This window comes from Ursus maritimus, unplaced genomic scaffold (genome assembly GCF_017311325.1).
Source record: "Ursus maritimus isolate PB19 unplaced genomic scaffold, ASM1731132v1 scaffold_7, whole genome shotgun sequence".
In the NCBI taxonomy this organism is placed as follows: Eukaryota; Metazoa; Chordata; class Mammalia; order Carnivora; family Ursidae; genus Ursus; species Ursus maritimus.
In genome coordinates this window covers 30,894,022-30,906,582 of record NW_024426885.1, presented here as the reverse complement: position 1 = coordinate 30,906,582, position 12,561 = coordinate 30,894,022, and the positions used below count along the sequence as shown (strand labels likewise).

The window sequence follows — 12,561 nt, the reverse complement described above, 5'->3', positions numbered from 1 at the left end:
GGAGATGAACCATCCCCACGGAGCCTTGCCCAAGTGCAGAATCAAGTATCAATAAATGGTTGTTTCAAGCCACTGTGTTTTGGGTGGTTTGTTACACAGCAATAGAAAACGGAAGCTGTGTAGCAGGGACTGGATGCAGGCAACAGCCACAGAGTAGAGTAAAACCCATTGGTCTGACATTTAATGACATTTTCCAACCAGATGAGCTCGCTATCCCTGGGCAATAAGCCATTGCATAAGGTAAGAAGTGCAGTTTATGCTTTCCATTCTGTTTTCACCTCAAAGTAAAACACACACATAAAATCATTTAATCTGAACCTGAAATGAGTCCTTTCCATTTGTCTTGTTAAATTTCCCCTCTTCTCCTCCCCGGAATGCCCTGCTCTCACCCCGAGAGGATCTGTACCACTTTTCTCCTCCACCACACATCTGAGAGACGGGCCACCTGCCTTGTGCTTCCTCAGCCACCTGGGATCACTGGGAAAACCTCTCCATTTCTGAACTTGCAAGAATTCTCTAAATTGCCTCAAGAGAGTTTTGGATGCACATTACCACCCCCATTATGGAAGGAGTTTTCTCCTCTGCCCTGTTGAGACCTCCCCTGTGGTCATGTGATAGGCTTTGGGTCTGTTTCAACAGGTAGTAGTGGCAGGAACCTGGGCCCGCTCCCACCTTGGCTTCACTGGCTGTGTGACCTTGCACAAAGCTCTGTCCTGCTCTGGATTATAAGAACCCAATCTATAAAGTAAGAAGGGAGACTAGTGCCAGGGTTCTTGACCTCAGTCCATGGACGGGCAACCCTCTGTGTAGACATATGTATACGCACACCCATGCATTTCTCTGCAAAGCACATCCAGAGCATAGATCAGATTCTCAAACGGTCTGTGATGCAGAAAAGATTAGGAAGCCCTGGGGTTAGATGACCTTCCTGTCTTCGTATCCATTTGGGGGTTCTCTGCTTGACATTTAAGGAGCCACGAGTCCTGAAATTCAGTCCTGAGTCTCCTACTCTTTCATTGCTCTCCTAGCTGTTTTGATAACACTAAACTGTACGAAAGAAGGGAAATTCAATCTCATCTATTCTGCTGGTGAAGCAGGTGCATCTGAGGTCCGCTAACACCGCCCTGGATACGGAAACAAAGCCCCCACCTCCTGCGTGTCTATCAGCAGGTGTGGTCTGTTGCAATCAGACTCTATCAAGCTTTCAAGCCAAAATGTCTTCCACATTTCCTAACTGGATCCTCAACTCATCCATAAAGTTGGAATTCTCAATGTGAGTCCACTGTTTCCTAATGTTTCTGACTTCAGCCCTTTCCTTCCCCTTACCATGGTTGAAGAAGCAGACAGGATAGTGGTTGAGAATCTGGGTCCTGGATCCAGGCTCCCCGAATTCAAATCCTAACACCACCACTTACTAGCTGCTTAACCTAGGGCAAGGCACTAAGACTCCAGTTTCCTCCTCGGTAAATACAGGTGGTAGTGCCTATCCAGAGAGTTATTGTGAGAATTAAATCAGAGAATCTATAGAAGAGGCTTAGCATAGAGTAAATGCTCAATAAATGTTAACTAGTGTGATTACTAGGTTTTTCTAGTTATAAAAGAACAGTGTAATAAATTATTACACAACCTGGCTTCAGGGGATATTGATGTAAAGGATCTTTGGCCCTCTGAAAAAAGGTACACTGCACAGGCTAAATGTCCCCCATTTCTTACACCCCCCAAACCCGAATCAGGCTCCCACTGGGATGTGCAGGGCTCACGTTAGAGACTGTTCCCAAAGCGCAGAGGTGCCCGCGGATCGCAGCCCTGAAGGCGCACCCCTCCCCCGCCCCTGCTCACTTGCTGTGCTGGAGGTACTATCCGTTTTCCAGTCCCCTCGCCTTAGCTCCGTCCTCGGGGGGAAGACGCTTTTCCTGGGGCCACTCTCATAAACTCCAAACTCCACTTTCCCGGGCAGGGGCTGTGAGGGCCGAATTGGGACCGTGATCTCCAAGTCTGGAATTAGAAGGAGAGATAAGCGTCAAGGCACCAGACTGCGACACGCCGAACTCCTCAGCGGCTCCCTCTCCACCTGCCTCCCTGGCCTGAACCTGGAGGGTACCTGGCAGGGAGGGCAGGGTGGGGAAGTGAGAGGGCTTGGTAAGGGGGAGGCGGCCCTGCCCAATTCAACACCGACCCTCCGCTGACTCCTGTGCAGCCATCGCTGTGTGACAGAGCAGAGGGGTGGAGACCTGTGAGAGAGCCAGACAGATGCTTCCACATGGGGCGGAGAGCCCGCAATTAGGGAAAGGTCTGGGGCCGCAGCTCTGCCGCTCCCCAGCTGTGGTATGTGGATTACTTTCCTTTCAGAGGGGGGACTCATGAGCACTGTTGATCCTAATAACTGGTTATCCTGTGCACCAAGCAGAGTTCTGTGAAATGAAATAAATACTATTATCATCATTCCCCACAGAAACTAGTTACAGAAAGGTGAAGTAGCATGTGGCTGGTAAGTGGGACAACTGGGGTTTGAACCCGGGCTCCAGAGTCCAGGCTCCCAACCACTACTCATACAGCCTCTGAATCCCTCAACAAATGATGGGTGCTGGGTGCGTGATCTGCAACTGACAGCAACAACCCAGAGAGCTAATGCAAGGAGGTCCATCAGCCCCATAAAAGATTTTTGAGACTCGCAAGGCTGATCAGTAGCTTTGGACCCGACAGACTTAGATTATTCCTTTGCTCTGCACAGCACTAAACTGGTCTCTTGACTGGCTTAGGCCTGCCCAGTAGTTGGTCTTTACTCCTCTCTAGATTTGCACCCCCGGGTTCTAGATGGAGCAGAACAAAATATCTGTGGGTGCCCATACCCCACCTTCTCCCCAGGAAAGTGTGAACACCAGGTGAGCTCGTGTCACAGGGCTCCTGTGATGCCCTGAACGTCCCCAAGTCCAGGGGCAGGGCCTCTGGGAGAGGTGTGAGCTCCGTGTACTTTCGGGCTGTGTGCTCTTATCTTCACGGCACCACTTCCTCCTCCACCTCGCCTCTGCTGTGGGCTGGGTGTGGCCGGGAGTGCAGGGAGTCCGGGAGCAGAGGTGGCTCCGCGTGCCAGAGCCAGAGTCGGCCTGAGAAGGGCAAATGGGGAAACTACACAACCGTAGGAAAGAGGAAGTTCGAGGACAGGGCAGACCGAGCCTGTGGGAAACAGTCCACACGGAGGATGTTACAAACCTGGCCTGTGGTTTAAGTGGACCTCACACGTGCCTCAAGGGGAGACCAATTCCAAGTGCAGTGTTTGGTCCTAGTATTAAACCAGCTTTCTAGGTCTCCGTGCGACAGATCTTTCTCACACCCTCAGGCGCGCCTCGCTACGACCGACAGAGCAGAGCAAGCAGCCACCCGAGCCTGGAGCCACATGGGCAGATGCTGGCTGGCTGTACCTGCACGTGGGTGTGAGCCCAGAGTGTCTCGGGGCCCAAACAGGCGTCATCCTTTTATTTTTTTCCCCCTCAGCTTTGACCTAATTTTTTTTTTTTTAACAACACTCTCTTAAAGGGAGGTTCCTATCTGCTTAATTCACTTCAATGCAGCAATTTTCTACCCTCAACTGGTTCGATGAGGAAGGAAAGTAAAATACACAGGAAAACACATGGGGAGTCAAAAGTTCAAAAAAATCAAGTAGAGCCAGTCTAAATGTCTACAAAATCCTGATACTCTTGAAAGAAAGAAACAACGCCACGAATAGTAATCAGCAGTGTATTGCATGGTACTTCTCCCAGAGTGTGCCCACATGGGTCATTACACCTCCTCTGAACTTCACTTCTTCCCCGTGAAGTTGAGTCAGGTACAAACAGAGATGAGGAAACTGAGGCACAGAGTGGTTAAAGGGATTGCCCTGGATCATAAAGTGATGCAGTGATTTGAGAGGAGGGATGGGAGCCCAGGCTGCCTGGCCCCTGGCCTGCTCCTCCTGGTCCTGCCCCAGATGAGCCCCAGACACACCCAGAATGCAAATCCGGACTATCTTCTTTGGGGGTGTTCAACACGTCACAGGCCACGCCAGCCCCTCTGAGCTACACCGTTAACGTTCTGCACCATCCCAGCAAAAACAAAACAACTCCCCAAGGCTGAAGAAAGACTAGCACGTTAGTATGAACAGAATCTTACTTTTTAATTATCCTTGGTATGCTAACCCAAATTAAAGAAAAATAGTTATCATTTTTCTTTCCTAAGGCAAATGAGATTTCTAAATGAACAGAGTCAGCCCTTATGTTTAGAATGGGCTCTGTTCCTAGAAAAGGTCCTTTAAGTAGAAATGCCATTTGTCAACCCTAATTTTCCTACAGATCCATGTTACCCTGTGTCAATGGTTTCTAAATGCTTTTCTTTTTCTTTTTCTTTTTGGCGGGGGTGGGGAGGAAGCAGGGTTTTTTTTTTACAGATTATATTTATTTATTTGAGAGAGAGAGAGTGAGAGATTGAGAGAACAAGTGGGAGGAGGGGCAGAGAAAGCAGCAGACTCCCCGCTGAGCAGGGAGCCTGATGCAGGACTGGACCCCAGGACCTGGGATCATGACCTGGGCTGAAGGCAGACGCTTAACCAACTGAGCCACACAGGTGCCTGGGGAAGCAGATTTCTTTCCTCTGGTGAAAACAGAAACTCAATGTGGAAAACAGATTTTTTTTTAAAGGAGCTACAATGGTCAAAGCAGAGTAGGTTGCCTTACACCTGTCACAATCCTAATCTTTTCCCCTGCTTTCTCCTACCCCACCCCCAGTGCCTACCCTTTACTCCCACAAGCACACATAAGCAGCACTGGGGCTACTCAGGGTGAAATAGCCCATTACAAGTTAGTATGTCACTAAATATATAATCACATTTTATGGAGCTAAATAAAATGCCATATTTGGTCAACCATCAAGGATGCCCACTCTTTGGCAGATGATCTGATGCCCTTGGGTCTCCCCATGGAGCATAGGGTCCAACTTCCAGACTGCCTGAGGCTTTCTCTGATACTTAGATGACAAGCACCCCTCCCCCAGCGGGCCTCACCCAGACACGAGAGCTGGAGAAGAAATGCCCCAGCTCTCTGGCCCCTTTCGAGGTGCTGTCCATTGACTCCCAGAGTCTCCAGGGACAAGAAGCTCCAGTCTCCACAGTGGTAATGGCACCTTGCTGACCACCTCTCTCTCCCTTTCTCACTTCCCTCCTCCCCCTGTGTTCCCTGGGATCATCGCCTACATCAGCTATTTGCTCTCAAATCCTTGTCAGGGAAGAAAAAGTTCTAGAAATGGATCGTGGTAATGGTTGCATGATATTGTAGATGTATTTAACACCACTGAATTGTACATTTAGGCCCAATGATAAATTTTATGTTACGTGTATTTTACCACAATAAAAAACAAAAACAAGGGGCACCTGGGTGGGGCTGTCAGTTAAGCGTCTGACTCTTGGTTTCAGCTCAGGGCCTGATTTCAGGGTTGTGAGATCGAGCCCTGCATCAGGCTTCACACGAGCACAGAGTCTACTTGGGACTCCCTCCCCCCTCCCATTGCCTCTGCCCACTGTGCTCTCTCTCTCTTTCTCAAATAAATCTTTTAAAAAATGAAAACGAAAGGAAACTGATGGGTAGGACATTCTCCCTATGGTGGGGTTGCTTGTGGTCCCCAGTTATCCTTGGTGTCAAATTAGATATGGTTTAATTTTCTAATAGTTATGACATTAATTAAAGCCCCTAATGTAAAAAGTAAAAATACTTAACACCTCCCGATACAATTCCTAGTCAGAGGGTCTTCCTCTTGAAGAGTAGAGGGGAAGGGAAGCGAGGGTATTTAACCAGGTTCCTTTGAAAAAATGTAGACCTTGACCATTCTAATGTAGAGACACTGCTGGGTATCACTTATTCAGAGCCTGATTAGCTTTGGGTGAACTTTGTACAATGTTCCAAAACCCAGGATTCCCGGGCTGGAGCCTGGATGGTGAGTCCCAGCTGAGTACACGCACCCTGGGAGGCCCTGCCTGAGAGGACACCAGCTGCCGTCTGGGTGGCCGGTTTGTAGAGTGCTTCTATGTGCCAGGCACCGTGCGAGGCCCCAGCTCTGAGCCCTAACTTGTTCGAACCTCACAGAAACCCTAATGGGGGAGGCACTTTTATTTGCACCACTTTGCGGATGAGGACTGAGGCTCAGTTGGGGGACCAATCTTGTCCATGGTTCCCAGCTAGTTAGGGGTGAGCAGCGGCTAGGAACTTGACCCCAACTCTGATGGCCCCAGGGCACATGTCTGTACCCTTTCACTCCCCAGCACGTGTGTGTGTGTCTTGCTTCAATATCTCCACTGGTTGGGTGGAAAAGGTGTGATGACACCCAGTGGGCTCAGTTCCAGAGCCCCGGCTGCCCAGCACTCACAACTCCAACACAACAACTCTCCGGCCCCCAAAAACTCATGCACCACCAAATCCCAGCTTTTTTGAGGCTGCCTATGTGTAGAAGCACGAACTGTTTCATTTAATCCAGGCTTCTATCTTTGGGTTCGTGTGCTCTAGTTTTAGAAAGCACCTCCTCCCTTTTCCCACCTAGAACCTATTGCCTGACCCTAAGATGACTATGCAGGTCTTCAACCAGATTTTTTGCCTTCTCTTCTTTCTCCTCCCTTCAGCCAGGAGGGCAAACGTGTGAGCCTGGGTAGTGGAATCATACATTTAACATCTAGTCACCCAAGCAGACATCTTAGGATGACCTCTCTGACCTTCTTCTATGGTTATAACCTCTGTATGCCTCTTCTCCCAAACGGTCAAAATCATTAATGTTCACTAGGCTAGAACCACATGCAAAGCATTGTCGGGCAGGCTCCAGCTGGGAAAACCAGACCTACACAAATAAAAGACTAACGCATAAACTACCCAATGGTGAAGATCATGCCTTACGGGTCTCTATGTCTGGCAGACAGCCTGGAGCTCAGTTAAGTGTTTGTGGAATGAATGAATAGTGTTACCACACATTTTATTCCAACAGAGATTCTTTGAGCCCAATTAATGTACTGTCCTACACGCTGGGGATTTAGCGAAGCACAGAACAGTCAAGCTCCTGCCCTCATGGAGCTTACGGTAGGTGGCGGTGGGGGGATGGGCCAGAAAATAACCATGAGAACAGGCACATAAGATAATTCCAGTCTGTGATACGTGAAAAGAGCGTGGGCAAAGCACCGTGAGTCACAGAAGGCCGCTCTGGAGGGAATGTGGAGAAGGCCTCTCTGAGGAGGAGAACTTACAGCAAACTCTGAAGGAGGAAAGAGCCAGTCAGTGAAGACGTGGGAAAAGTGGAGGGGGACAAGTGCAAAGGCCCTGGGGAGGGCTGCTCTTGATTTGTTAGAGGAGCAAAAAAGGAGTCCTTTGAGACTAGAGCACGGGGTTAAGGGGGTGTGGAGGTGAGCTCAGGGGTGAGACCACATAGGGCCTCTCAGGCCACAGTGAGGAGTGTGATTTTACTCTGGTGGGATCAGAGCCCCTGGAGGGTCTTGAGCAAGGGACTGGCACGATCTGATTTCTTTATTTTTAAAAGGTCATTGGCTGCAGGCTGGAGGACTAACTGTAGAGAAGTGAGAGTGGACATGGGGCGACAATTGATGAGGCTCCTTGTTCATCTGGGAAGAGATGATGGCGGCTTGCCTGCAGCTGTGGCAGGGGAGATAGTTAGAAATAATCAGATCTAAGATGCATTCTGAAGGCAGAACCTCTGGGAATTGCTGATGGTTTGAATACAGGAATGAAGTAATAGCAATCAGAGGCAGCAAAAGAGAGGTGGCAGATGAATGGAAGGATAGTAGGTCCTATAAATGCTCAAGTGGGGAAGGGGTGCAGTGGCCTAGCGTGGCCCAGGAAGGCCTCCCCGAGCAGGGCTGCCCGGCTGGGTCTTGCAGCCCAGGAGTTTTCATACAGGTGAGAAAGAAAAGGCATGAGCAAGGGGCCTGTGGAAGGAAGATGTCATTTTTAGACACTGGGGTATCACCTGCCCGGCCAGGGTCATGAGAAGTCAGGTTATTGATGGCAGCTGGAGACAGACTATGGAAGTTATACACAAACTTAGTCCTTTATTTAATGGGGCTCTACTCAAGATCCAAGAGTTTCTGAAAGCCTTTTATTGCCAGCTCTACTTGGTATGGGCTGGCCAAAATAAATCACAGAGACCCACCATGCCGGAGGCTTTCAGTAGAAATATGCAATGTAGGCAAATGCCCCTCACTGTGCAGGGCTAGTGGTGCTGAGAAGCCTGGTCCTCAGTGCACACAACTGGAATATATGGCCCTGCTATTGGACCCCCTGCTCCACACGGCAGGAGCCCTGCTACCCCTGAGTCCTGGCTTCTGAAACACTGGGTGGTGTGGACACCAATGATGCCATCCTCTGCTTCAATCAGAAACAGAGCCTATGTGCGTGAGATTTTCTCCTTTCTCTGCTCAAAAAACATGTCTTCCTAAATGCCAAAGGGAGAGTCAGGTGCCTGGGGAAAAAGTTTTATCACCCTCTTTGAGTGAAAGGATGGGAGATGCAGAGGTCAATCCATTCACTCACTGGCTGACATGTCTTATGTGCCAGGTGCTAGAGATACACAATAAACAAGACAGGGGCGCCTGGGTGGCTCAGTCGCTTAAGCGTCTGACTCTCGGTTTCGGCTCAGGTCATGATCTCAGGGTCGTGGGATGGAGCTCTGCACCAGGATCTGCACTGAGCGTGGAGCCTGCTTAGGATTCTCTCTCCCTCTCCCTCAGTCCTCCCATGCCCCACACGCTCTCTTTCTCTCAAAAAAAAAAAAAAAAGAAAAAGAAAAAGAAAAGAAAAGAACAAACAAGACAAAGCCATTGCCCAAAAGAACCTCATAGTACAGTGGGGCACCCAGATCTGTAAACAGGGGGACAGGCACTGGGCAAGCACTGCCCACTCAGGCCACAGCAGAAAGGAGACTTAGGGACAACAGATCCCAACAGCCCCCAACAATGCAGCCCCCCAAGAAGTTACATACCTGCCTGCTTTCCTGATTTTTGCTTCTCTCTCTGTCTTCGGGTGATGCTGTCTCTTAGTCGTTTAAGATTTTCCTGGAAAAAATTTAGTTCATTTTAAAAGTATATACGAGAAATATACCCTCTGGGCATGAAGTTTCTTTCAGATTTTATGCTGTTTGCAAGATTCATCCCATTGCAATAACATCTCCAATATGCAAATGAGGCTGAGTGCCTCTGTAATCAGCCCCCAGAGAAATTCAAGTACTCTGAGAAGTTGTGCCTGACGAGAAGACCCCTTTCCCACAACAAAGCGTCTCCCCTTCCCTCTGGTTCCCAGCTCCTTCCCAGCCTTATAACCCCCTGCCCTCCTCCTTGCAGGCTCCTTTAGCCAAGCCAGTCCCATACGTGTTTGCAGACACTCCATGCACGTATCTGCCTCTGAGGCTGTTTTCATCCCATTCCTCTGACCGTGAGGGGCGAGGATTCCTCCCCAAGAGCCTGTTCCAGGTCTGGGTCAAGGTCCATCTTCTGCCTTAAACCTCTCCAAGACTGTTGCAGTCCTTAGTGACTACACACGCCACCTGGCACTGAGCTATGCTGCCAGGGCCAGCGCATCTGTGCATGTGTGTGGCTCTGGGGGTGTGTGTGTTGACTCTTCAGAGAGACCGCACACTCTCAAAGGGCAAGACACCGGGCCTCATAGCTTTCCGAAACCGTGCACTCGGGTCTATCACAGTCATTGAACAAATGTTGAACAGACATGCGACGGCCGAAATTGTTGCTATTTTAGTCAGTAACAACTACCTCAAAGTGTCTGAACACCCAAGAGAAAATGCCCCAGGGACTAACATCTAGGCATCCAGAAGGGTCCCATGAGGGAGCCATGATAAGCTAGACTGGGAGGGGTGTTTGGGCTGTGACTATAGCTGAGACCGAGCTGGGTCCAGGAAGCAGCAGGGAACCACTGGAAGGCATGGGCTGGACACAGCTTTAAGGTCTGACAGTGGAGGCAGAGGAGTCGGCAGCAAGGAGATCCACCCAGAGACTATGTGGCAGGCACGTGAAGGTGACAGAAGCTGGCACTGGGGGAATGGACAGGAAGGAGCAGATGCAAGAGGAAGGACGTCAGAGAGCAAGACCAGGCAAGACATGCAGCTGGTTGGATGGGGGGAGTGAGGGAGAAGAGTTCAAGGGATGGAAAGCCTCAACCTCAGTGTCTGGAAGATAACAGTGCGGTGGAGAGAAACAGGGAGCCGGGAAAGGGAAGGAGCCTCCAGACACGATTTGTTGCTGGACATGCTGTGAGTCATGGGCAGCTCAGCAGGACACACCCAGGTGGTGGCTACAAAGGTGGGACTGGAAAGGGGACACGGACTCAAGAGTCACCTGCACAGAGAAGGATCTGAAGGGAACCTGGGTGGTGCCCACTCATGGGGAAGGGAAGGTGAAAGAGAAGTGGACAGAGGTGGAGGAAAGGGAAGATGGGACAGCCCCCGGAACAGTCTTCACACCCACCGGTGCCTGGATGGGGGATGCTCTAGAAATACCAAGAGGCCCTCAGGGCACAGAGTAGCGTCAGCTCCCAGTGCCTGGGATTCCCTGCCATGTCCAATATGAGCCCCCGTTGTCTGCCACACCCAAGAGTTCTGGGCAAGTTCATGGGACCAGGAGAAGCCTCTTGGATACAGATAGAGATGGACAGCTAACATCTGTTACATGTTTACTCGGGCATGCTGAGTCCTTTACGTGCTATACATTGTCCAGTGTTCTCCCTTCATATTTGAGATGGGAAACAGAGGTACACAGAGGCCGAGGTCATCCGGCCCCAAGTGACAGAACAAGGATGTAACTCGGGCTGCCCGGCCCCAGAGCCCTGGCTGCTCTTAACTACAGTGCTACGTGGGCACGTGACCTGGCCAGGAGAAAGAAAACCAGTGTTTGCCCAGAGCCAGGCTGTCCCTGCAGGACCACAGCTTCCCTGCATTTCCCGAATGATGAGGACCCTGGGTTCCCGTCAGCACTAGAGTGCCATCTCACCATCAGATCCCCAGGAGGAGGGAGGCGGGCAGGCAGAGCAGGGGATCCTCTTGCAGGGAGCACTCAGAAGGCAGAAAGTGTAGTGAAGGGCACACCAGCTCTGGCATGAGAAAGGGGAGCTCATCTGAATCCTGACTCTGCCTCTCTACCTCTCCGAACCTCAGAAGTCTGTAAAATGGGAACAATGGTCCTTCTCTTGCACACATGCTGGGAGCAGCAGAAGAGATTAGGTCCATTCAACGCTGAGCATTGTCAGTAGACAGCTGGCACAGCTGTCAATGACTCACTTCCGCACTTGTCACCACCTACTCCCACTCTAAGGAGCCAGGACTCCAGTCTCAGCCGTAGATGGGTGCTGCTCCCACTGCCCCTCCCCCCACAGCAGGTGTGTCAGGTCTTCTGAGGACACACTTTCTGGGAAGCACCATGGGGAGGTGGAGAGAAAAAGCAACCATTCTGGTCCTGACTTTCCCACCACTTACTGGGTAAGTGGTCTTGGATATGTCTCCTAACACTGTAGGCACAGCTTCCTCTTTCTAATATGAAGCAGCTGGACCACGAATATGCTTCAACCCCAGTCTCCTGAGTGGTCACCCTCGGGATGGCCACGGGGTGGCCTCTCCTGACCCTTGCCTCTGCCTTTGTATACACGCCCGCAGACATATAGTTTGTGTGTGAGTATGCTCTAACTTGGGTGGTTTTAGGTCTGCGACTTGTTTTGTTGTCTGAATCGTATTTCTTGGGAACCGTCCAAGTTCTCTGAGTTCAAAGGTGTGATAGTTCTGTGGGAGTGCCGGCACTAGGAGTGGAGAGAAGGGCTCTGAAAAGAAAAACAGCTGGAAAGCAAAAGTAGAGGGCCACATGCAGAGGGAAGCGGTAGCTGAAAAATTAGGGTTGACAGGTGAGTCTTTGTTCCTGATCTTTAGCCTCACGACAACCAGCAAAGCCATCCAGCTCTCGGCCGGGGAGCCGCGCGGTCCCAGACGACAGGTGACAGACAGACATACACATCGATTCACAATGACACTCAAAAAACCAGTCACAAGCCTGGTCACAGGAGCTCAGGTACAGTAGCACACAAGACAGCGTGGACCCAGCCCTCCACTGGGCCCAGCAGAGAAACGGACATGAAACACACCAGACAGAGCCTTACCTGCTGGAAGCGGAAGGACTCCGACCTCTTCTTCTGGTTGAGCTGCCACTCTTTGAAGTGGAGCACAGCCTCGTCCACGTTGACGATGCCCAGCTTCACCTGCTCCTGCAGGGTGATCAGCTGCCGCTGGCCTGGCGTTTTCATCCCAGCAAAAGGGTCATATATACTCGACTGGGGCCTGTCCCTCCACGGTCTGACGAGAGGCTCTGGAAAGGATGGCAACACTCAGTGTGACAGCTCCCCGGCTGAGGAGGGCAGGCAGGCGAGTGGGGTTAATGAGGCCGGTCATGGGCTCAAGAGGACGCGTCTCAAAAGAACAATTAGATGTGGAACGGAGAAGGGGGGCATATGACATTGAATCAGAGAAAGGGAAGCAGCTAATAATTTCAAAGCC

At 50.6% G+C, this 12,561-nt stretch overlaps 1 protein-coding gene across 1 annotated transcript in view; it reads right to left on the bottom strand.

The window, feature by feature from the left end:
• PIK3AP1 (phosphoinositide-3-kinase adaptor protein 1) overlaps positions 1-12,561 on the bottom strand; it is a 113,350-nt gene that overhangs the window by 14,924 nt on the left and 85,865 nt on the right. Inside the window, exons 12-14 of the mRNA XM_040624261.1 lie at positions 12,168-12,373; positions 8,998-9,070; positions 1,840-1,995 (exon numbers count right to left, since the gene is read on the bottom strand). Of these exons, the coding sequence (XP_040480195.1) occupies positions 1,840-1,995; positions 8,998-9,070; positions 12,168-12,373 (435 nt within the window). The remainder of the gene's footprint in view (positions 1-1,839; positions 1,996-8,997; positions 9,071-12,167; positions 12,374-12,561) is intronic.